The sequence below is a fragment of the Apostichopus japonicus genome, chromosome 21 (assembly GCF_037975245.1).
Source record: "Apostichopus japonicus isolate 1M-3 chromosome 21, ASM3797524v1, whole genome shotgun sequence".
NCBI lineage: Eukaryota > Metazoa > Echinodermata > Holothuroidea > Aspidochirotida > Stichopodidae > Apostichopus > Apostichopus japonicus.
The window spans coordinates 20,020,422-20,046,195 of NC_092581.1; the positions used below are offsets into that span (position 1 = coordinate 20,020,422).

Consider the following 25,774-nt stretch of genomic DNA (forward strand, 5'->3'; position numbering starts at 1 on the left):
TACCTTAGTAACCCTATGGGATAATCTGGGTAATCAGGCCAATGTTTGGATACTTAATAAATACAAAGAGGAAAACAACAACAAACAAAACAAAATCCTGTACAGGTGATGTTTATTTAATTTTTTGGTCAACATTATATTCTTTTCTCCCTCTGAACAGGCAACAAACTTCAAAAAACTACACACATTCTGGTCTAAAAAGTTTTTGAGATCTTAGAAAATAGAATACAAGTGGCATTTACATAACAATAAATTATTATTACTGGCAAGCCTATCTAACCAAAAAATATATAATATATATTCAAGAGCTAGATACAGAACAATCAAGAAAAAGAGAAAATTATGTACAAGACTAACAACGACATTTTTTTAAGACAAAAAAAAAATGGAACAAAAAGGAGCTTTATTTACATATGAATAGTTTGACACCAACCCTTTAGAAGCGATATCATTAAAAAGTTATGGCCCAAAGTATTATGGAGCAGACTATATGAATCAAAGCTACAAATCCTCTCCGATCAATCAATCAATCGATTTCTAAGCATTTCTTGAGTACAGGTAGCAGCTAATAATTTATTGCTATAAACCACAGTGTACAGAACTAATGCACAGAATTAATACTGACTGAAAACAATAGCAGATAAACTAAAGTGTGCAACGTCTACAGAGAGAAGCAATTATTGGACAAGAAACTTGTCTTTTACCCGCTGAATTGAGAAGCCACATTTCGGGACGATCCTCTGCGGTGAAAAGTTGCAAATTGAGCATAGCTTATTAAAATAATTTGTTTTTATATCTTTAGGCTGACGGCTGTTTTAATGTATTGTTTTATTTGAAAGCAAGTGTTTTTTTCTTTTTCTATTTATGAAGAACAGTATATACCTATATGTCATTAAACACGTCACTGTGGACTGTGTGCAGATTATATATGAACAGAGAAGGCTTTTTTTGTCCATAGAAATTTGTTTACGGCGCAATTGTACAAGTTTCTTGTAATGTGAGTTGTACGACATATTATAACCGTATACAAAACAGGACTTTTATCTGCTAATCAAGCACAGTATACATTATGATGATATTACTAGGGACTGGCCCTCATATTCCAAGTAATTTATTAAGATCATGAAGGCACAAAAATTAGTGTCCCATGTCCATATTTCTTAGCATTCAATACAAGTAGTAATAAAACTTAGGCTTTATTCTGTCCTGCTAAAGAAATCGTTTAACTGTCGATCGCTTAAACTTTGTAGCTTCTATTTCTTAAATCCTTGTCAAAACACGAAATCACAGTTTAAACTAAATCTGTCTTACCAAAAAAAAATCAATACCAGACCCACAAAACTTTGAGAAAAAAAAATATGTAAATATGTATATATCTGTATAAATCTATATATTAGCTAGTAATCCTTTCTGTAACCATGGAAACAATCTCTTTAGTTCTAATATCACCAATTCAGTATCTTTACTAGCAAAATGAATTTCTATATTTTGAAACTAATACTCCACAGAACTCTCTCAGGCTTGTTTATTTACTTATATTTTGACTCTTGTTTTAAAGAACACTTAAAAATACACCAAAACAGAGAAAAGATGAACCAAGAAAATACAAACCTGTAAATTATGAATTTTATTTTTTGCCTGGTGGGGGGTGGGGGGAAGGGTAGAGGAGATGGAAGGGATCTTGGAGTAATAACCACATGCTACTTTCTAAAAACCTCTACATAATTCATCAATCTATGCCTTGCTACAATGTTGTCACATATTTCGGGGGTATATTTAAAAACAAAGAAAAATTGAAAGAAATGTGAATTATAATTTTTTTTTGATTGTTTTAAGTTAATTCCCACTTTACTTGATTGCATACTTTTGACTTTATATACCCTATTTATTGCTTTAATTAATTAACCCTGCAATCAATAATTGTTTAAAGACACAAGCTATAATTAAGACATGAATGATTTACCAAAGGCTAATGAAGCCAAATTACATGAAACTTTCATTCTATTATAAACATTATTATTCACCTTTCTTTGTTTCGTTATTATTATTTTTGTCTCTTTCTCAAACTAAACTCTTTTCGTATCATGTAGTGATTATATTTAGTCAATCACATATAATTTGTCTGACTACTAAAACAAGTAAAATCATCTTAAAGCCATATAAGTGGTGTACAACAACAAACAACAACAAAAATTTGCAGAAATTATATCAAACTTAAGTGGCATATTGGTTGCCATGGTAACCAATATTAAGATTGCCAGCATTCAACTTTTGAGCGTGCAAAAATGGCTGAGAGTCGACGTAATAGTTTGGAAGAGATTCCAGCCCCACAAAAGTTCAGGCATGGACCGCTTTTAATTACCCAGTGGATAATATCAACAAGCGAAATTTGACAAAGTGGGAGAAAGTGCCATAGACCCCAGCTTCTAATTATATGTTGATAATAGGTTAGTAATGAAGCATCATTGCTATGTGAAAAATAATTACAAACACTGCTGCATCTTAAGTACAAGCACTTCTCCACCAAACACCCCACAGTGCCCTATTAATCCTCCACCCCCCTTTCCTCTCTTTTCTTCCCTTCTGAAGAACTAGTTAAGTCCTTTTAAGACCCCCACACGCCACTCCATTCTGCTCAAGTGGATCCATAAGCCTGTGGATGACATTTTGTTCTATATGCATAAAACTTTCAGATTATAGGAGAAGATTAAATTTTTACCCCCGAAAATAAGTTTGATATTTTTTTGTAAGTCAAATGCTTATCCTGGGATTTTTTTTTCCTTCCACAGAATAAAGCAAACACTCATTCTGCTTTACTTCCAAATTACTTGTTTAGTTGTTCAATTTTTTTCTTCAACAAGGAGAGTACGAAAACAGTATTTTGTAAATATATTCGCAGCTGTCTAACAGAAAGCTTCAGCAGATAAAATATTTCTACAAATATTTCTCCTCACTGAATCAAATTGGAATCCTTTTTTAAAATCATCACTCATGAATAGTCATCACCTGTCCCATTTAAATATCATCTGAAAGTCTGAAGACATTTAAAAAAGTGTTAAAATTCAAACAAGTTGCAAAACAGCAGAAACAGAAGAAAAAAATGTGGGTGAAATGTTGTTACGTCTGTTATTTGTCGTCGCAAGGTTTCTTGAAATTCATGAGTTTGTAAGAGTAACAGCCTAGACATAAACTAACATATTATTCTTTGCTGTTTCCAGGGAGCCCCCCAGCAGTCCTCCTGTTTACGGCCTCAAGAGTTTGACGCAACCATGGATAATTATTTTCTAGAATCATGAGTTTAGCCACCACCTCGAATCTTTAGTTACGATCTGCCTCCTGCAGTGATGTCAATCCCCTTCGGTTCCCTACGATTGACTTCATTTTCAAGTCCATGTAAATGCGCCACAGGTCTTTAATTTTCCTTCTGATGGCGTCTGAAGCCAAGATCTTAAAATGTCAACAGGACAAAGGCAACCGTATTTGCTTCTTCTTTTTTTCAGTGGTTTCATTTTTAGTACAAAACATCAAACAAATTCAAAGAAGCCAGTCTACTCGATGTTTCTTCCATTTTTGCGATATTTAGTTTGGACCAAACCTACATTTTCTCCTCACAAAGTTGTTGAGATTGGTGAATGTTAGGGTACCTTTCTTCACCTAGAAAACGGTTAAAAATTTGTCCCCACCATTCATGGTCACTAAGCTTAATCACATTAAAGCCAGTGCTATCAGTGGTAGCTTTCCTTCAGGTATAGAACATGTAAATCAAAACCTCCCAATACCAAAATGGATAAGTTTAATTAAGGACTGAAGTGATGTACCTAGCTTAAACAGCAAATCCCTGGTTCATCAGAGATTTACATTCTTTTCAGCATAGATACTCTCCAAATCAAAAGATGGCAAATATCTGTCTTACAACACAGTTATACAAAAAGCAGAGAATTACTTATTTAACTTATCTTGAAAGAGGTGAACATTTGCATAGAATGGATTCTTGAAAATATTGAGCAACTAACCTTATTTATTACGACAAGTACACTTTATGACTTTTGATTTCATATGCAGATTCTGCACTTTATAAAATGGAAAGATCTGAAAAGTGGCAAATTTTTAAAATAAAGCAAATTTCAAAGTCAAACAGTCATGATATACAGAGCCTAACTTGAGCCAAAATGTATGAACTCATGTATTGCAATGCAAAACCACGTAGCAAGCATGTTCGTACTACTGTAATTAGACAAGTCCTTTCTATATTTGCATAAGTGGTAAAGCAAGATCACAACAGTCGTGAATTTTACTCAAAATTTCCTTTCGTGTCCCTTTTGTAGCTTTTCAGTTTGCCCAAACGGTCGCATCAACTGCCGAGCCACTCGACAATTTCACTCGCATAAAAATTGCCCATAAACCTGCCGTCGTGTTAATATATTTATACTATCCTCTATGTTGGAAAATATTCATCTTTTACATCCTAAACAGCAGATATCAATGGTTTGTTAAAACATTCTGGGAGGCACTTTTTTTGTAAACCAGGATTTACGAGACTTGTTACACCAAATATAACTTGCGTCTTGGACATTGTAACAAAGTCGCCAAAGGTTAAGTTTGATTTTCGATTTCCTATCACGTGGCTTTTTTTTCTTTATTTGTAAAAAACAATTAGTGCTAAAAAACAATATTTAATATTCTTCATATGACTTGCCTTTATTATCTGATAAAATCAAAACAAAGCAGGTTTTGGCCTACATCAGGGTTGGAACAAATTTTGGTATTTGCTTCTATTTGTTTTTGTGAGAAATATTTAGAAAGCAACCCACATTTTGAATGGTAACAGGAAGGTAACATTCTTACTGAACTATTTTCATCAGTTGTTCATCTTCTCCAGCAAGTGTTTGTGTTATGGCAATACACACTATTTGATTGATGTGTATTCTTCATCAGCTGTTCATCTTCTCCAGCAAGTGTTTGTGTTATGGCAATACACACTATTTGATTGATGTGTATTTTTCATCAGCTGTTCATATTCTCCAGCAAGTGTTTGTGTTATGGCAATACACACTATTTGATTGATGTGTATTTTTCATCAGCTTTTCATCTTCTCCAGCAAGTGTTTTTTAAGGCAATACACACTACTTAATTGCAATGTACATTTGTCACTATGACTCTTGAAGCTAAATCATTTCTGATTCTTGCTATAATTATAACAGCAGAATAAAGTGACTTCTAATGTTCCCTTCCTCTGAGAGGCTTCAAGACACTGATTTAATAAAGACAATACAGGTTCATTGCTGGGAATACCCCTGGGGTGATTCATTAAATTAGGCAGATGCCTTTTAGCTTGAGAAATGTCAAGTCATGTTACCGGTAAGACTTTCCTCTCTCTCACGGGATTAATTTAGATGATGAAGGCAAGTCATTTAGAAAAGTATCAAGAATTACTTTATTCTGGCAATTAATAGGTCAAATCAATTCTGATCTAAAAGGAAACCAAAGTTCAAATATAGTAAAAGACCACAGACACTATGATGTTAGGAAGTCAAAACGATGATATCAAAGTACGTTTTTATAATCAAATTGAATTGCCTTTTATTCATTACACTATTTAACAGGTAATTAAAATGAAATCATTAAAAGTACAAGTTGTATCTAATTAACATCTGCTTCCTCCATTTGTCTTTAGTATTAAAAAGTTTGAAGGATGATTCTGCTGCATCAATTGATAAAGGTAAAGTCCAAACAAAACACAAAAGTAAAAGCCATTGTGGAACGACGACTGATTTTAAATTTTGTCATTCCCAAAACGGAATTCTTGAAGCATCGAGATGGGAGTTGTTTTTAACCATTAGTGTAATATGGACAATGTAAAGAGCCTCTTTAATGTGCGTATAAAGCAATCATCAGCAATAGAAGTTTAGCCATCAGAGCTTTACCCAGACAGACATGCTCATTTTCCTTTTTATTATTATTATTTTTTTACAATTTCTTTAGTTATTGATGTCTCTTCCTTAAAATATAGACAGAGGTGTGTTCACATCCTGGGTTTAACAAACTTACATCAACGTTCTACTGTTCTGCTGGGCAGTGAAACGGTCTTACTAATACTAAGTCGATCTAATAATCATAGCACTTAGAGTATTATCGAGTACAGAAATTAAAGGGAAAGAAGAAGAAGAAAAATGGAAAAATATTGGCAGTATAATTAGAAGGGCAGTTCTAAAGTTCTCTGGCAGTTTCAAACTCTGTCTGACACAGGTGTCAGATTCAAAGTTAAATACAATATGCGAAAAACCTATAAATGATGGTTGGACTTTCTGATGTTTGCGGCAGCTTTTGAAGCACAAGTTGAATGGAAGCCGAATAATTTTGCATGGCAGCAATGTATGGAATTTGTTTTTCTCTCTTTTGTAAAGCAATCATTTTTCTCTATTTACTGATATTAAATATGAAGCTTTCAGAGTTCAGTACAAAATTACTATGATCAGTTCTAATATTTATAAAGAAATCATTTTTCGTTAAAAAATAATTAACGGTTCCGCCGCAGATTCCAATTTTTTGTTCAGTTTTACAAAAATAGAAATAACTGAAGAACTATAAGAATTTAAAATAACTCTTCGAGTAAGCAGGGAGAGAAACATGTCGTTGGTCAGCTTGTGTAATAACAACCCCATATTTTATCAAGGATGAACGAGTGAAGCAGCTTTAGTGATGGAATCCATATCTCTCCCTCCTATAGCTAATTACCAATAGACTGACAGCCTTCCCTCTTCCCCATCCCTCATGAACCCCAAACAATGGCAGCAAGAACCCAGGGACATGGACAGGTTTATTCGTTTTCACCGGGAAGCACAGCTCTTGATGTTGTCTCGGAAGAGGGGATAAACTTATATATTGCAATTTGAAAATTTGGTAGTGATTTTTATGAATACACTCATGAATGTACAAGGAATGAATATTTATAAATATACTAACACCCCTCCACCCCCCCCCACCCACCCACAACCCCCACAGATCCCCTAAAAGAGCTGAAGATTAATCATCCTTCAACTCACTTTCATTATTATTCAGTTTTAATGATTGGAAGAGAGCTTCCAGTTCCTCGTCAGAATGCTTCGAGCTGCCTGCGTTATTGCCCGCGGCCGTTTTGTCCTCGAGTGAGGGCGCCTTATCATACTGCTCAAAGTTTCTCTCGTCTTTGGTTTCTTTTGGAGTGACCTCGTCTATCTGCGTCTCCACGACTGCGGAGGTCTCTCCCTCCTCTCCCCACAGTTCATCATTCTCCTTCGAGAATTGCACCAACTCTGCTAGGAGAGCGTCCAGTTCATCTGGCTTATCCGATTTTACCTTGACGGGTTTGCCTGTTTTCTGTTCAGAGCTCTCTCCGGCATTGTCTCTTTGGCTTTCTTTCCTTTCGTTGCTATCTGACGGAGGGATGGAGATCATCTGAACGGTGCTCCTTGGGACCTCCGCCACCTCCCTCACTGCTGTTACCCTGACAACCTGAAATTGTTTCTCTTCTTGCACTGCTTGTAATTCACCGCATTCTACTTCCTCTTCTTCAACGTCATCCTCCGCAGATGCGATGGGAGCCGATTTGTCGTTTAAAACTGACCCCCTGTACAGAAGTTCTGCGCTGCTGGGTCTCTTGACGTTCCTGTTGTTGTCCGGTGTATGCTGAGGCGCAGGGTTTGAACCCAACTCGCACTCCAGGGCAACAAAGCCGTCCCTCCTTGTTACGGGTCGACCAGAGGTGTTACACATTTTGACGGGCCTGTTATCCACGTGAACGTACTTGGAGAAAGAAATCCGTCTTTTGGGAGCAGTGGGGGGTTGGAGCTCATCCTTTGAAGGATTCAAGACCTCCTCGAAGGGGTCAATATCCAGTTTTTTCTTCGACGCTGCGATCTTTTCTTTCAGTATTTGCGTGTCATCCTTCTTCTTTGCTGGTGTCTTCTTCAAAATGGAGGATTTTGGTTTCAAGCTCGGGTCGTAAATATAATCAATGTAAGGGTATATTTCGATCGGTGTCTTGTTCGGGGAGCTGTCGTCACTTTCGCTGGATGAAGACTCCTCCTCCAGCGGTAAGGAGGATGGCCTCAGCAACCTCTCATTTTCAGCTGCCTCCTTCTCTCTCCTAATCTCCTCGATCTGTTTGGCTGCTTGGATGATAGCCTTATCAGGATCCAGCTTTCCATCTTGTACGTTCTCCTTGTAAGTCTCTCTGAATGAAACCTGTCCTTTATCTACCTGCAACATTAACATATTCTGGCTATTGCCAGAAGGTGACATAGGTCCGCTTTTAACAGAACTACCAGAGTTTCTAGAGTTCCTCAACATCTGTAATATTTCTGCTCTCTCCTCGTGCGACATTGCGTTAACTTTGACGTCCCCCTGTTGCTGAGGTGGAGTGCCATCGTTAACGCTCGCGTTCTTTCCATTGAACTGACTTCGTCTCGAGTCTGAGACGCTTGGCGCCGCCGGGGGGACCCTTACGATATCGTGGTGCAACATGGCATCGGCTTTAAATCCCACTACTGGTTTATTCTTTCTCTTCATGGTGTTATAGTTATCGGGGTAGAGACCCAGGGGTGATTTTGGGGTACCGCCTGGAGACAACGGCTCATTGTCATCTTCTTCCGTGAACGAAACTCTCTGCGGAAGGTTCATGCTGTTAGCAGATGGAAACATTCCAAAGAAAATATTTTGCTGCTGGTTTTGCACGACACCGCCTCCTTTCTTGTTCTGGGAATCAAAGGTGGTCACCTGTGGACCGGCTTTCCCCCCTCGAGCGCCTTCGTTGAAGAACAAGGTGTACATCTTAGATTGCGTGGGACTCTGCATGGGTTCAGGTAGGGTGTAGCTGCTCTCGCTGATGTCCGAGGCGTTATCTGTCAGAGAGGCTGTGCTGCTGAGGTTGTCATCGGAGAAGTTGGTCGGTGTCAAACTAGAACTTGACGATGTGGAGATCACACTCTCCGCTTTAGGAAAGAAGAAAACCAAAGAAAGGTGACAATTACATGAAATAATGTACAAGCGGTCAAAAACAAGATATGTTTAAATGTAACAAGAATGTGATCAGCATATTAAACATAGTCGTACAATTGAAGCGGTTGCAAATATGTGAAACTGACAGAGGGAAGTTCAAAAGTTTCAACAAAGACATATCCCTCCACTCATCAAAAACACTTTTGGCCTATCAGATGTGTCCTTTCCGGAGTATTCTTTTGATGAATAACAACACAGATAAAACTAAATCTTAAACAGAGCTAAAATGGAGATTTACGGACTAATTACTTCTTGTGATACCTTGACGTCAACTCCAAGTGATGCTTTAATCAGAATTAAGAGTTGAAACTTCAACTCGATATATAATTCTCAGTATATAATTCAAGAATGGATCCTGAGCGCTTTCTTGTAAAATCTCAATATCCACATTTTCATTTAGTGGTATGATACATTTTCACTGGTTTGTTATCCATATCTTGGGGTATTAAGGGCGTATCCTTTGGTGGATTTAAAGACATCTTTATTCGGACCAAAGGTGTTTTTTTTCTTATTCAACACATGGTTTCTTCATCAATACACAGTTTTACCCTTGATATTGTTTGACAAACTAGCAGTAGGGGAATCACACATTTCAAAGTAAAAGATATTAAACATAACCGGACTAAAACTTCACTATTTCACAATATATTTCCAGAAAATTTGGGTATATGGATACAGAAAATCTCATATTTGCAACGACAGTTGAAATCCTGAGGTTAGCCAATTAGATCGCCTTGTTTATAGCACCTGACACACTCTGACATATCCTTTTATTATTTATTGATCTTTTACAAGTAACCAAAATGCTCATCAAAACCATTTCAAGTTTGTTATGATACACCTATTACCAATTGACCTCTGTAAAGGTCACACACTATTTGATTAAATTAAGGAGTTTTTTAATTCTCACTGCTGACATTATTATGACCCAACAGAAAAGCCTTTCAAACTCTTGACTTCTTTTTGTTTAAATTGGATCGTCTAACCTGTTAAATATCAACCGTCTCCTGATAGGAAATCTAATTAAGTCAATTGCCCATTCTACGAGATCTTCCATTTGAATGATATTATTAGAGTCAACAGTGACAAGACGCCATTATACGAACAAACAACAAACATGGCCCACTAAAACCAGACGAGGGAAAAATGGAATCATTATTAACACCCAATTTGGTTCTGATATTTCTAAAAGGAGAGATGTGGTGAATCCATTTTCGCAACACAGTTAACACTCGGAGTAAATAATGACATCAGACTAGAGCAAGAGCAAGTAAGAAGTGCTCTTCAGTTTTTAAACAAAACAGTTTTTGATTATTAATAGCAAGTTATGATCTTGAAATTAATATGACTATTTCTTATATTTCAATTTTTTTTTCTTCTATTCCTCAGTTGATTATGACTCTAAAAATTATTATTATTTCTAAGAAATAGTTTGTTTGCGGAGATCTACGTTGAACAGGCTACTAGCATGAGGATATCAACAGCTACTAGTATTTACTGTTTGATGTTCAATTTTTAAAATGCTCCTTTTGAAACAAAATACAAAAGTCATGGCATTATTTTTATGTTTTCTTTAAACTTAATTCCGTTGTGTGATAAGTCATATTTTGAGTCAGTGCATTTCTACTTAAACTTATTTGAAAAGACGATCCCACCTCACCCCTCCCCTGCACCCCACCCCCATGATTACATTCAATAAAGACATAATACTGTTCTTGTAAATCAGTAAGGTAGTAGCTACATACCAAGTATGAAGATACATTTTGTGAATTATTATGCTTGTGTCACATATGTAGGCCAACTGGACTACATCAATTGGTTACTTGCCTACCAAAGACAAGTAACCAAAAATTCAAATATATAAACAACAATGGCTTACACAAATTTTTCCAAAAACAAATGAGAAATCCTAACTTTCCAATGACATTTATCACCATGAGTTTATTTCCAATTGTCAAGTTAGATTAAGTGATATTACAACAAGGTAAAATTTACCCTTTTCTGCACCTCCGTGTGGCAGAGAGACGTCTGTAGTGGCAGTTATCGAGTCCACCCTCTTTGGTGGCGGAGGAGCGACATCCAGCCCAGGAGTGGTTTCTTCTTCAGTCGTTTGTGGATTTTTATCCGCCAAACCCTTCTCCAACCTCGAGAGAGAAGGCTTCCGGTATGGGAAACCGCAGTCAAAGTGCATAGATGTCCAATAACCATCTTGGTCCATGGAGTGGGATGTGGACACGCTGTCCGTATCGGTAAACTCCTCAACCGCTTCTGCAAGGCACAGGTCCAAGTCGATGCTTGAATGATCTGATAAGGCACTCAAACTCGGCTGCTCCGATGATTCTGAGGAGGAATCTGAAAAAGTCGGTTGGTAGTGAGCAGGGTTAGGTGTCTTAGAAGCAGGAGCCATGTTTCCTGCCTCAGAACGGGGGGTAATTACTGTGGGTGGAGAAACACTCTGTAGCCATTTGTCGGCAGTTAACTGAGACATGGCTTCCTCGTTGGTAGGGGTAGGGGTTCCGCTGTCAGAGCCACCCCTTCCATTGTCGTCCAACGAGAGTTCACTCGGTCTCGGGGCAATGCCCCGATATTGACCAAAGTCTTTAGACAGAAAATAGGCGTTGGGAACTTGTCCCGTTGGAGTCACCTGGTCTGCTTCATTTGAAAGGGACACAGCAGAGTCGGACGGGGACCCGTCCTGCGCCCCGTTAGCGGTCTTTGATAAAATCTGAACAATTTCAGGGTCAGAGTTCAAGGAAGTCCTATTGCTATCGGTGCCACTCCAGTTACCCGAGCTAGACCTCCGTTCCTCTTTAGGCTGCTGGAATGGTTTACGATTTCGTAACGTTACCACGGAGGGCTTGCCCGTTACTATGCGATTCTCCGGGGGGTTAATTGAGTCCAGGTGTGTAATGGAAAGAGTATGGGGCTTTGAGCTGATGATGCCGTCCGGGACTGTCGACTGTTGGAGACGAAGACCCCTGTTTCTGGACCCGCGACCCAGAGATCCAACGCCATTGTGGTGAATACTGCCATTGGGTAAAGTGTGATCCAAGGAACTGTTTGATGAGCCTAGGGTGAAAACAATAAAATTATAGTTGGTCACGTTTGGAAAAAAATAAACCATGAAGATAGCAAAATACGAAAAGGAGCTACAACAGCTTGGAGAATTTGAAATGTATTTAGAGCTTAATCGGTATTTTGAAAATATAACATGAAGCAAATCTGGGCCCTGGTCCAATCTGCAGGAAATAAACCCAAAGATAGCTAACACCTAGAGGGCCACAACAGCTTAATTGGTAGTTCTGAAGTCTTAACTGGTCAAAGAACTGAAACTTTTTGCCCCCATCTCTAAATATTTGGTGCATACCATCTGAGGTAGAATAGTCCCCGGACCACCGGTTCATGATACGACCCCTCTGCGCGGAACCGTTCCTGGTTCTGTCCGCGTTCAGTTTCACGTTTCGAGGTAGAGAACCGGTCCAGCTAGAGACCGGTAACTGGTCTAGCTGCTTCAGGCTACTTTGGTCCAACACTTCTTCTTCGCTGGGAGGGAGTGTGAGTTTGGAGTTCTTTCTCAGGCGAAGAGAACTCAGTATAGAGATGCCTCTTCTCGTAAAGTATGACCTCTTCTTGTTCTTCAACATTCTTCGGTCCAGACTTTGAGTTCTTAATTCCTCAGTGAGGGCGTTAGTGGAGATGGAGGATCCCTGGGAAGATCGCTCAAATTCCATGTCGATCGCGTTTGGTATACCCGCTATGGTACTCCGCCATTCCATGTGACCGTGCCTGTGCCGCCTTCTCTGGGAGAGTTCCAGATTTTGGAGCGTCAAGGAACGACGCACGAGGGACAACCTCTTGAAGTTTTCACCCGATGTGTCGATGGATATATAGGATGAAGTAGGCGCTGAGAGGCGGAGCAACTGCTCTGGGGTGGGCAGGTGCGTCCGCCGATGTCTGCTTCCGTCCAGGAAGGCATCTCTCTCTGACTGACTTCTTCTGACTTTTCTCGGCTGAGCAATTCTCTCTGGTTTCTGCTCATGCGGCGATGGGAGTTGTTCATATTCCTGTTGGCAGATGGGAAAGAAACATAAATAAATACGAACCAGAGATTATATAATGCAATTCATTAATTTATCCATTCTGATCATCTCACGGCCCCCTCCCACCCCCATGCCTTATCTTTGCAGATAACTATCCTCAAAAATATAACAGGATTTTTTTAGAAAACAACATTCTGACAGTCGATTTGATTTCCCTTCCAAAAAAGATAAATACTTTTGCAACACTGGGTGTTAGAAGTTGGCAGTCCCCTTTATCTACTATTTCTACCATATATACCTAGGAGTTGAAATGCCTCATAATAAAGTTTCTCTACCTCTCAGAATACTATAATTGTATTGAACAGTATTTGGAGTAACTGAAAAAGAGTTCTCTTTGACCAGGTGGAGATATTTGAGTTTAAAGTTATGTTTTAAGTATAAAGTTCTAAATCCATTCTAATATAGATAAACCAAAATTTTCCAATCTGTATGCTTTATAATGTCATGTTTGTCAATGGTCATAAACATATTCACAGAATGTTTGTATTAATGGACCATTGTTATCAGACAAAACAAAACAATCCCAGATACAGTTTAGTTCAGACTTCCCAAACATCTGAAGTCTAAATATATGTGGACCAAAGTCCAACTCTGAGTCATAGTCAAATCGGAAAACAAAATGTTTACATAAAGGAAGACGAAAAGAGTCAACAAAAGTTACACAAATCCAGGTTGCTTGAAGTAACACTATACAATAAGGCTAATAGGCTATCTACTTACTCACTACCAATGATATATCTATGGGCTTGAGTATCACTATACAATAAGGCTATCTACTGACTCACTACCAATGATATATATATCTATGGGCTACAGAAAAACACACATATCAAAGAGGCATCATACAGCAAGAGTGAAGACAAAAGTCCAGAAACGTATTCTCAAATTAAACTTATTTGCAGATAATACAACCTTCCTTCACCAAAATGAAACTTTCTGCTGATTAACAAACAGTCAGTCATCAGTAAAGGCCCCAGATAATAGTAGAGGAAATGATAAAATTACTAAAAGGTTTTACAAAAGGTTCTATCCACTTCAGATTTATATCATGTGACTTTAAGATCAGTGGTATTTTACAGAACTTGAAGAAGAGGCAAACCCAGCCATCATCATTTATAGATGTGACAGAGATAATTGTGAAAAACAACTTCTCCAAACAAGCTCACTGAGCTAAAGGAAATCTTATTCCATTTGGGAAGAGTAACATTTGATTCGACAAGACAAACGGCTGATTGAGCAAGTCTAAATCTGCCCTCGTCAGTCGTGGAGCCATATACGGTACATTTGGAATTGTTTTCGTGATTTATTACCATGTTTATATATTCTGTAATGGAGATGCTGATTCACACAAGTCTGACTGTAAAATGTTAAAGTCTCTTAACATGACCTAAATGATCACATTGGTTTCAATACTGTCAACATTCACCTTGAAAACATTAAAAGGAAAACACAAGAGAAAGTAAAAAAGGTTCACTTCCCTCTCCACGACAACACAAATTCACAAAATGTATGGTAGCTCCAGACATGCCTTCTAGGTTCTTAATCTACCTAGGATAACATCCAAATGTAGCAAGAATTATTTTGTTTGTCTCTAGTTATGCGAGCTGTTTGTTACATAGATCCCTATTATAAACACCATAGTTTAGTTGGGTTACGCTTCTCCCATTGACAATTCTAGACCTCTGGCATATGATAATATAATACTATACAGACGTGATTGTGCCACTCTTAAAGATCGCACATCAATAGTGGACTGAAAGATCGAGATCCATCACAAGTACAAATACAGAAACATAAAAAATCCAGTCCACGAGAACAGGGTTGTTGACATCACAAAAACATTTGGCCATCTCAAAACTGTCGGGCTTGTCCCTATTAGCAAATATAAACTAGTTGTTGTCAGACCAAAAAAATAGGCTTCAATTTAATTTTGGAAGCTATGTCGGTGTTTTCTTGAGGGTGTATCACTGCATACCTAAGCAACTGCACAATCTTTTTGAATTCCTCTGAGAATAGATTAAAGAGGGTTCAACTAAAAAAGAACATCGGTGAAAAATATGAGTGACATCCATTTGCCACAGTTTCTGGGCTATTTAATTCACACGGTAACCACAGAAATAATACGATCTGTAGTAACATTCCATTTATTGCTTTCTTTATCACCTTATCTTTGTCATGGGGCTTTTGTACTTCTTTTTACGTCATTAGTCAATCCTGTACAGAAAGTTCAGGTTCTCCAAAGGGGGAACTGAAGGCGTGCATATTACAGAGGGAGGTTGGAGATGGGGATCTTCCTTAGAACCTCATGACCCAAGCTAGCTGGTCTACCCTATGCCATACATTTAACACCCCCTCCAACATCCTCCCCCCTCTCCCATGCTCCTCCCCCCCCCCCCAGTCTCCTGCAGGTTGTGTGACCTAAAATCTGACCGTGGACCAATTTATTGCCCTTGTTTGCCTTCCTGATGATTCTTTCCAATAGAAAATATAAATATTTCAATATTGTGTATATCTCAAAAAATAGAATGAGCAAGCTATGAAGCTATCTTGAATATGTATGTATGTGTGTATGTATGTATGTATGTATTTGAGATCCTCCTGCAAGCACGAACTTGCGAAGAAGCCTCATTGGCTTATCAAAGCCGCAAGCTGACCGAAGTCAGTCTCTTACATTTATATTTAACGTCCATGACTATGAATTGTCAATTGTCAACAACTCTGTAACTGGACGATATACATTAATCTTGGAGTGACTCGAACCGGGAACCTTATGTTTTTTAGTTGTTTTACAAGTTCTGAATTACTTCAAATTCTTAAAATCACTACCGTACCATATTTATAGACAAACTGGAAAAAATGACAAAACTGATTTGACTTCTTCCACTGAAGGCAGCTCAGTTCAAATTTATCCAGAGGAGCAGATCAGAGCTATAGTTTTCAATACTATTCCTGGTCTTTAAGCAGCTGGGACGATTAAGTCATCCTGCTGAGAGTGAAATCACTAACGATCCACATGAGGAGAGAGGTGGCAGATAGCAAGTCAATCATGCTTAATGCGATCAGACATCTACCTGGCCTCAGGCAGCATTTTCATATTTAACTAACATCTGTGAACAAGAGGACATTCTGAAAAGAATGCTATGATTATATACATAAATATAGATATATATGTTTTTAGGTATATATATATATCTATATATATATATATCTATACATATATATATTTATAAAAAAATATATGTAGATATGCAATCAGTGTTCACAGCCCAGTTGGTCACTGCAACCGCAGTTACAGCGGGAGGCTCAGGTTCAACTCATGTTGGAGGCTGGAAGTTTTTTCATTGTTCTGGATTTTCCAACTCTCTCTATCTCTATATAAGCATTAATTTGGGTTTGTCTAAAGTTTCAAGTAACACCCTATTCATAGCAAACTCAATGATGTGAATATCAAAGTAATATATTTTGTATTCCAAAGAAACGTAATTTTTTTGTATCCTTAGTATAAATTGAAAAACAAAATTAAATGAAGTCAATTGACATTACACCATTGTTTCTATATCGTTAACTGTTCCTGTTAAGCCGTTAAAAATTACAAAGTTAGGTTGTTTCCATCATCCTTCTCACAAGAACGGATGTCTCCAGTCAACTGAAAGATAACCATGTTTGTTGTAATTTCAGATCCAATGCTGAGCAACTGTTTTTAATCCCATAATCCTTTTCTAACTAGTTTACTTCTGTAAGCTGGATGAAGGCTATGATATATGTTAATTGCATCTGAAATGCACATAGTTAGGCTGTATAGTGCAATACCATGCAAATATTTACATATTTATATTTAGACATGAATAACTACTGGTTATTTATATTCTTTCAAAAATGCTAGTATGTCAAATAATGGATTTATACTGGTTTAGTCATTGTTCAAATCTGAAGAAATACATTCACTGCTACATTTACAAGCAGCTCATACACTTAAACAATTTAGTGGCGTAGAGTTAACCCCCTTCCCCATTTATGCGTAGGAATGTATATGATGGTAAGAATCTCCAAAAAGGCACTTAAAAAAAAAAGTCTCGTAATTTTTCCTCTTTTTTTTGGCATGTAACAATTTTGTGGCAAACATATATACTGTACAGTATATAGCTATTTCAACAATCCTTCAAATGCAACAAAGGAAATTAAGTCTGTACCTGACAAAGAAACAAGTAAACAAACAAAACTGATGATAAACACCAGAACAAACAGACACACAGACAGACATGTTTATTGACAGAGTTCAACCAATGCCCATGACTCAGTCTGGTTGGTTTTTATCAGGTACTCTCTGGTTTGATCAAACTCTGCATACCAAATACTTTCACTCCTGTTCAAAATTATTGCAGCCCCTACTTCCCCTATATTTTTCTACTTTCGGTTAAAATTGTACAACTGAGTATTAAAGTCATATCCAACCGAGATTAGAATATCTTATAGGCCCTGTTTTGTTATCAATTCCCAGTCACAAATACATATGTCTCTGCACAAAACCAACAATGGTGGTTCCCGCTGTGAACGACCAACATTGCATGCTTTCCCCCAATATTAAGACTCGGAAGAAAATGTTGGTTATTTACTTAAATAAACCAATCCTGACATCCTCGTTAGGACGACGTGTTAGACGCTCGAGTGCTCCCGCGCAAGATCTGATTAACTCGCCGTCTCCAGAATTTATCTTTTGTGTATTATTCCATTTATTGGAAGTGACAACCATTGACAGGAGAGAGGAAATTAAATATTTCAGGTTGCTATGGAAAGATGCACCTCATGTAGATATGTCTCCCCAACCCGCCAAAAAAAAAGAGATAAAAAATTGGAAACCCTTACATGGCATATCAACATAGGACAGTTTAAGGTACAGTACATGCTAGTTGGTTTTCACTCGACTGCCAACTTTTGGCAACTTCATGTAGCTAACTCAGTACCTAGTGTTACTCAAAATATGGTTGGAAGTGATCACAATCGATTGATAGACTGCAACTAATTAATTGATGGAATGACTGATTAATTGATTGATTGATAGATTGTAACTGATTAACTCATGGAATGACTGACTGATTAATTGATTGATTGATAGATTGTAACTGATTAACTCATGGAATGACTGACTGATTGATTGACTGATAGATTACAATTTGATTGATTGTAATTGATCAAAATTTATGAGACAATCATCACCAAAGGAATCTTTTCACTTGTTCTTTTGTAAATTAATTTGCTTTCTTTGTAAAGCGCCTTGAGCAGTGACATTTGTCTACTGATTTGGCGCTATATACTGTAAGTCTCATTTATTATTATTATTAATATTGAGAGACATTTTGTCGCCCAGACACCTCTTTATGTTTAGTATATTACATGAAAAAATGCATTTTGGCAACACTACAATATAAATTCACTCCAACTGAAAAAGTTTTAAACTCACTTTTTAGCTTCTAAATGCTACACACTTGATTATTCCTTAATAATTCATTTATGCCTTTTGCTATTCAACAACATACAATTAGACCCACACTTAGCTAAGAGATCTAACACACTTCCCTATCAGATGAGCCTAGCCTACTTTTGCAAGTAAGAATCAGGGTTGGACCATACATCTATTTCCTGGCTTTTATTGTGATTTTCTGACTATACGGTGGAAAAAAACAAGAAATATCAGTGTATAAGTAACCTTAGTGAAATATGTGTTGAAGAATAGAACATAATACATGTAACCAGCTACTTTTCGTAATATCTAACAGGTTGAGAATGCTAGCTTTTATTGAGTTCTACTATGCAACCCAGTACATGGCCATTCTCCACATTGTTGTTGGAGTTCTATGCGATGTATCTTTTTATTTGTACAGTAATGTCCCAGTATCAGGCATGGCCTTGATACAAGCCTCTAAATTAAACAACTATATGAAACTGTAGAGAATACTTTAACAATATTTAGTCTCTCAACAATTCCCTTGGCCATTTTATATGTGCTTAAGCTTATGTATATATACCTTTGCTAAGGTAATGACCCAGTCAGAAATTTGCTACCATGCAACTACAATAGGGTTACAGGAGAACCCAACCCCATGAACTTTATCTGAACCTTCCCATTATCTAATCTGTTATCACCTATAATCTCATTTTATATCTCCCATTGGTGGCAATTCTGAACAAGACCAGAGGATATATGCCACACACACTGGATATAGAAAACCCCCTAGACATCTCAGGCCAGAGTTCACAAACAATGCTGATGTTTTTGACAACAGCTGCCTATGTAACCAAGAAAAAGTTGGAGAAAAGAAAATGACCCAAGTTTAGCTAAGTTTGGATGTTGATATTATAGCACTGCTAGAAATGAGAACAATGTTTATAGTATGAGATGGGCTGTACCAATATTCAGAGCACTGTTAATGGTACTGTACATTAATTCAATGTGCATATTTATATGTTAAACATTCAATGAATTGTATGTACTATGCATAAATGGCCGAGATAGATTGTACAATCTGAGAGCTAGAGAAAGAATCCCCATTAGTCATTTCATCTTGATATGAACTGAGGTCATAACAAAACCATATATGAATGCTCTCTATAGTGTGTAATGCTCTATACACTGAACAGCTGTCGCCACTGCTACTGTCCCTGAATACACAAACAAAACGTGAATCAGTGATACTAGGTCAACTGATCGTTGCACCCTCATCCTTTCCTATTATCACTAATAAACACCAGACGATTGCAGCAATACTGTCAATCCATATTTCCTTGAACGGCTTGAAAGGTTCCAAAGAAAAGATAAAGGGATACTTCCAGTCCTCTAATTGGTCTCATGTCAAAATGACTTTTCCAAAACTTCCTCTTAACATTTGGACATCTGATTGCGGTTAAAGAGATAGCAAGTACTTACAGAGTAGAATGACAACGCAGACAGGATATATATCACTTGGTCAGTTATTATAGGCGTTAGTCATATTATGACATAAACTTGTACTGTTAGAATCAATATCAAATATGTCAGCACGGTATACTACCCATCAAAACGATTTCAATTATCAACTCTGAATCATTCAACGTTGGTTCACACAGCTCATTGAGTTGAGTTTCAGAAGACATTGGCTTTAATATTGTTGAATATTCATGAGATCTTCATTTCCAGAATGCTTGTTTATGACTGTGCTTTACATGGACCATGATTGGACAATCTGTTCAGTTGTATACCATCTATAGAGCCCCCTACTTACAACAATAGTGTCTTTAGGGAAACTTAGGCGAACAATGGACTTTTATCTGGTGAAGACCACATCACAAGTAGGGGATTTCATCTTATATGAAAGGAGGACATGTTGTCCCAGTCTGGGGATAAGACTAATTTGAGAGGTACTCCCTCCCCTTTAGGAGTAGAAAATGATTTGGAATGTATGGTCTCTGAATAGATAATCTTCCCCGCAGTGTAACCCATCTTCAAAATCCAGACTTACTTACTAACTTAGGGAGGGTGGAGATGGGTGATCTTCCTTAGAACCACATGAGTTGACCCAAGCTAGCTGGTCTACCCTATGCCCTACATTACACACCCCTCCCACATCCTCCCCCTTTCCCATGCTCCTCCCCCCCCCAACTAAACTTAAATTGTATGGACTTAATTTCCTATCTAATAATGTAGGGAAGTGTATATAGAAGGAGGATATGGGCATTATATCAGGCATCAAAATCAGTTATATCACATACGGGTGGGTGTATCACCCTTGGGTCTACAGGACATTCCCGTACAAAGGCTTCAACTCACGTACTACATGCCAAGAATTTGAATAATCAGAAAGTTGGAGCCTCTGAGAATCAAACATCCAGAGATTTCAAGTCACTAGAAACTAATGTGTTCATTATGGTTACATAAGCGCCTGAAAAGTTCGGGAACTTTGGATTACAGAATCGTCCCAGAGAGACTACAAAATGTCGTGAGAACTGAACACTAACATCCTAGAGCTTATCAACAGGAAGTTACTTTTGACAATTACTCAACATGTTCTGACCTGTTAAATGATATTCTTATCACACATTTCAAAATGATACATTTCTAGCTAAAAATAGATAACTATTGATTTAGCTGGTCACATTATCAAGTATTTTCGAGGTGGTACACATGCAGCTGAACGTTTATCCGATAATTGTGTAAGAAAACAATATTTCCAATATGCATTGCTGCTAGTAGCATATTGGTATATATAGATAAATATTTGGCCATACGGCTTTACAGTAGGTCTCGCCAAAACACAATTCAAGTTATTCTGAAAGATCTATCCAAAATGGTTGAATTTTTGGAAATTAAAAAATATATTTATATATTGGTGCTCACACATATACCAAGATATTTTGAGTGTTGTTTTAGTACGCTGTGCTCAGTACGTGAAACATTCATCCAATATTTGTGTACGAAAACAGAAAGTCCATACTGAACAATAGAGTAACTTGGTACACAGACAGGGTTGTAATATTTGCCCAGTTTTAGGTCTCACCAAACACAACAAGAACCCAAGGGCACTGTGGTTCCTTGCTTAGGGTATATGACAATACACATAATATTATCAAGCAAGATTGGGCTCAAATAGTCCAAGTTATGGTGGTCCTACATGTTCCCATAAAGTAACCAACACTGTAGCCAACACTTTTGTGATCACAAAATGTGATCGGATTTTTGATCAAAAGGCACTTTTGAGATCTAAATATGGCGTCGAAAATGTAAGAAATATAAGAGACCTACAAGCGTGTCAACAGATATGATAACATTGGTGACCTCAGATGGCATGACCTTTAAGTTTCAAAATGTTCCACCACCCCATTCACAACTTGTCCCAAAATATCAACCATGTCACACCTTGACATTGAGATTTAATTGCATTAAATGTCTAAATATTAACTTTGAACTTGTATACATAACTTCACACACAAAGGTCACCCAGAGGTCAACCAATTGACATTTTTGATCGGTGAGACCTAAATAGAGCATGACTGTCAAAATTCAAACATTTTTTCTTTGCCCAATTTCTCCCCCCAAAATACTACTTTTTTTATCATTAGCTGACCTTTGGTGACGTTGGATCACATGACCGCTAAGTTTGAAAATATTCTCCGATACCATTTGCAACTTTTCCAAAAAAATGAACCTTGTCGCACCTTGGAACTGGGAGTTATTGCATTAAATGTCTGAAAATTAACTTTGACCTCATATAACTTCGCACACGAAGGTGACACAGGGGTCAACCCATTGACATTTTTGATCAGAAGGTACCTTTGACATCTGAAAATAGCATCGAAACTGTAAAAATCCACAAAACACGAAAAGGTCACCAGAGGTCAAATTGAGGTCAAGGGTCACCCAGATGTGGGTCAACAATTGGATTACATTGAAGCAACCCCCAACCCTAACAGACAATTTGTTCTCAAGTTATCGCAAAAATATTAGTTTTTTATCATTAATTGACCTTTGGTGACCTTGGATCACATGACCGTTAAGTTTGAAAATATTCCCCTATACCATTTGCAACTTTTCCAAAAAAATCAGCCTTGTCGCACCTTGGAACTGGGAGTTATTGCATTAAATGTCTGAAAATTAACTTTGACCTCATATAACTTCGCACACGAAGGTCACACGGGGGTCAACCCATTGACATTTATGATCAGAAGGTACCTTTGACATCTGAAAATAGCATCGAAACTGTAAAAATCCACAAAACACGAAAAGGTCACCAAAGGTCAAATTGAGGTCAAGGGTCACCCAGATGCGGGTCGACAATTGGATTACATTGAAGCAACTCCCAACCCTAACAGACAATTTGTTCTCAAGTTATCGCAAAAATATTAGTTTTTTATCATTAATTGACCTTTGGTGACCTCGGATCACATGACCGTTAAGTTTGAAAATATTCCCCTATACCATTTGCAACTTGTCTCAAAATATCAACTGTGCAACACATTGGCACTGGGAGTTATTACACTAAATGTCTGAAAATTAACTTTGACCTCATATAACTTAACACACAAAGGTCACCTTGGGTCAACTTATTGACATTTTTGATTGATGAGACCTAAATAGAGAATCAAACTATACAAATTCAAACATTTTTTTCTTTGCCCATTTTCTACCCCCAAAATACTAGTTTTTTAACATTAATTGACCTTTGGTGACCTCGGATCACATGACCGTTAAGTTTGAAAATATTCCCCTATACCAATTGCAACTTGTCCAAAAATATCAAGCATGTCACACCTTGGAACTGGGAGTTGTTGCATTAAATGTCTGAAAATTAACTTTGACCTCGTATAACTTTGCACACGAAGGTCACACGAAGGTCAACCAATTGACATTTTTGATTGGAAGGTACCTTTGATATCCAAATCTAGCATCAAAACCTAACATTTTCTTTTTTGCTCGTTTCCTCCCAAAATAAGCACATTTTTTCTAATTTGACCTTTGACATTTTGACCTTGGTTTCAGATGTAGTTTAATCTCCTGATTCCAAAAAACAAAACGACAAGTCTGTACAGCCATCCTAACTCCGACCGAAAAACTTTGACCCCATATATCTTCGCACATAAAGGTCACACGGGGTCAACCTATTGACATTTATGATCAGAAGGTACCTTTGACATCTGAAAATAGCATCAAAACTGTAAAAATCCCCAAAAACACGTAAAGGTCACCAGAGGTCAAATTGAGGTCAAGGGTCACCCAGATGCGGGTTGACAATTGGATAACACTGAAGCAACTCCCAACTCTAACGGACATTTCGTTCTCAAGTTATCGCAAAAATACTAGTTTTTTATCATTATTTGACCTTTGTTGACCTTGGATCACATTACCGTTATGTTTGAAAACGATCCCTTACCCCATTCACAACTACTCCCAAAATATCAATCATGTGGGACCCTGTCAATGGGAGTTATTGCTATTTTTAATATATTGGTTTTTGGCATCTAACTGACCTTTGGTGACCTTTGCGGGCACCAAAAAAAATAGGGATCTTCCTCTTACTATGGGCTATCCACCCAACAAGTTTGATCATGATACATCATTTCCTTATTGAGATATCGTGTACACAAGCCAAGCGTCACATACACACACACACACACACACACACACACACACACACACACACACACACACACACACACGCCAAGTTGAACGCATAGGTTCCTTGCTTTGCAAAAAGCAAGGAACCAAAAATCAACCTACATACGCTCAAATAATAATCCAAACATTCTTGGTATCCATTTCAGCAAATTTTACAATCTGAACTGATGTCAAATCAAGGATTTGTTTAACCCAAAGAATGCTATCATATGAGCTTTAATTTCCATATTTTGTTGGTGAGTAATAACTTCTTAGTGGAAAAATTGGGATTTTCCCTTTCCAGCATAATGTTTTTACAATGACTGGTATAAAGCAGGAGGGAAAGGAATCCTAATAAAATACATTGTTGCTATGGGAACTGATCAATTACTAAAATTAGCTTTTAATATCTTCATTTATCAAAACAGGCAAGATTTCCTAGTCTATGAAACCAATAAATGGCTACAAATATGTTAATCTATATTCAAACCACAAATATGCTTCTTATAGCCATCTTTGTTTGTTTCTGTTTCATATCCTGCAAGAATTCTTGACATTTATCTGATGATGAATTAAGCTACATCATGAGATTTTTTACCTCTCCCATTACAATGAATTGTAAGCTTTCCAACAAATTTTGTCTGAAACTACTTGCTACCATTGTCTATAAATATACCAAACAGAGCAATAACAAGTCAACAGATGATTGCTTGAGATCTTAGATTTCTTTTCAGAAAATTTTCAAAGACAGTCATGGAAAGCTAGCAAAACTTTGATCTCTTCAGAAAATAGTATGTCAGATGCTTCGGTTCCTATGGTAACAAACCGATTCAAAAATAGATCTTTGCAGGTAGGGGAGCTAAAAATCTGGAAACTTAAATGGACCCTATTAAAATGTGACCTTTGAAAGTGCATTTACAGCAACCTACTATGTGAAGTAATTGAGACAGCAACTGGTATTTTATATTTTGACCTTCTGTCTTCTAAAGAACAATTAGTGTCACATTTTTAAGTCATAGCTCAGTTTAAAATGGGTAGAATTGAGGAAAATTAAGGTTAGACAGATGTAAGAGGGGCTTGCTCTGAATATCCTGGTGAAATTTAATATAATTCCTATAAACCATTTTCTGGTAATCAACGCTCGCAGTTGATACGGTTTGCAGCCAAAGTGAACTTGAAGCAAACAGAAATAATTCCTTTTTTTTTTAAATCCCTTTAATACTTGCAGACAAATCACCCTTTCTAAGAAACCACTGCTAGAGCACAGAACGTTTGCTAATAGTGAATGAGGGCAGTAAACTTCCAAGAATTTGTTAAAATACAGAGCACACTTCAAAGTGAATTAAGTTCTCCAGTAAAGGACTTAACATGAAATACACATTACGAATAGCGTTAAGGATCGCTGATAAAGATACATGTCCTTGATGTCTATGCCATATGTAAACCAGTCGGACGCAGAGTAAAATAAGGGTCAATCAAGAACAGGGACATTTATTGTTTGGACAGTTGCAGTATG

General features: G+C 37.3%; 1 protein-coding gene across 3 annotated transcripts in view; it reads right to left on the bottom strand.

Annotated features, from left to right (window-relative positions):
• Nucleotides 1-111: 111 nt before the first annotated feature.
• Nucleotides 112-25,774, bottom strand: part of LOC139962496 (uncharacterized) — a 60,786-nt gene continuing 35,123 nt past the window's right edge. For 2 of the 3 annotated variants that reach the window (XM_071962508.1, XM_071962510.1), the window contains 3 exons: nucleotides 12,404-13,100; nucleotides 11,032-12,105; nucleotides 112-8,969 (listed from right to left, as the gene is read on the bottom strand). In XM_071962508.1, the coding sequence (XP_071818609.1) occupies nucleotides 7,024-8,969; nucleotides 11,032-12,105; nucleotides 12,404-13,100 (3,717 nt within the window). In that variant the 3' untranslated portion in view covers nucleotides 112-7,023. The remainder of the gene's footprint in view (nucleotides 8,970-11,031; nucleotides 12,106-12,403; nucleotides 13,101-25,774) is intronic. The other variant, XM_071962509.1, reaches the window with a different exon arrangement.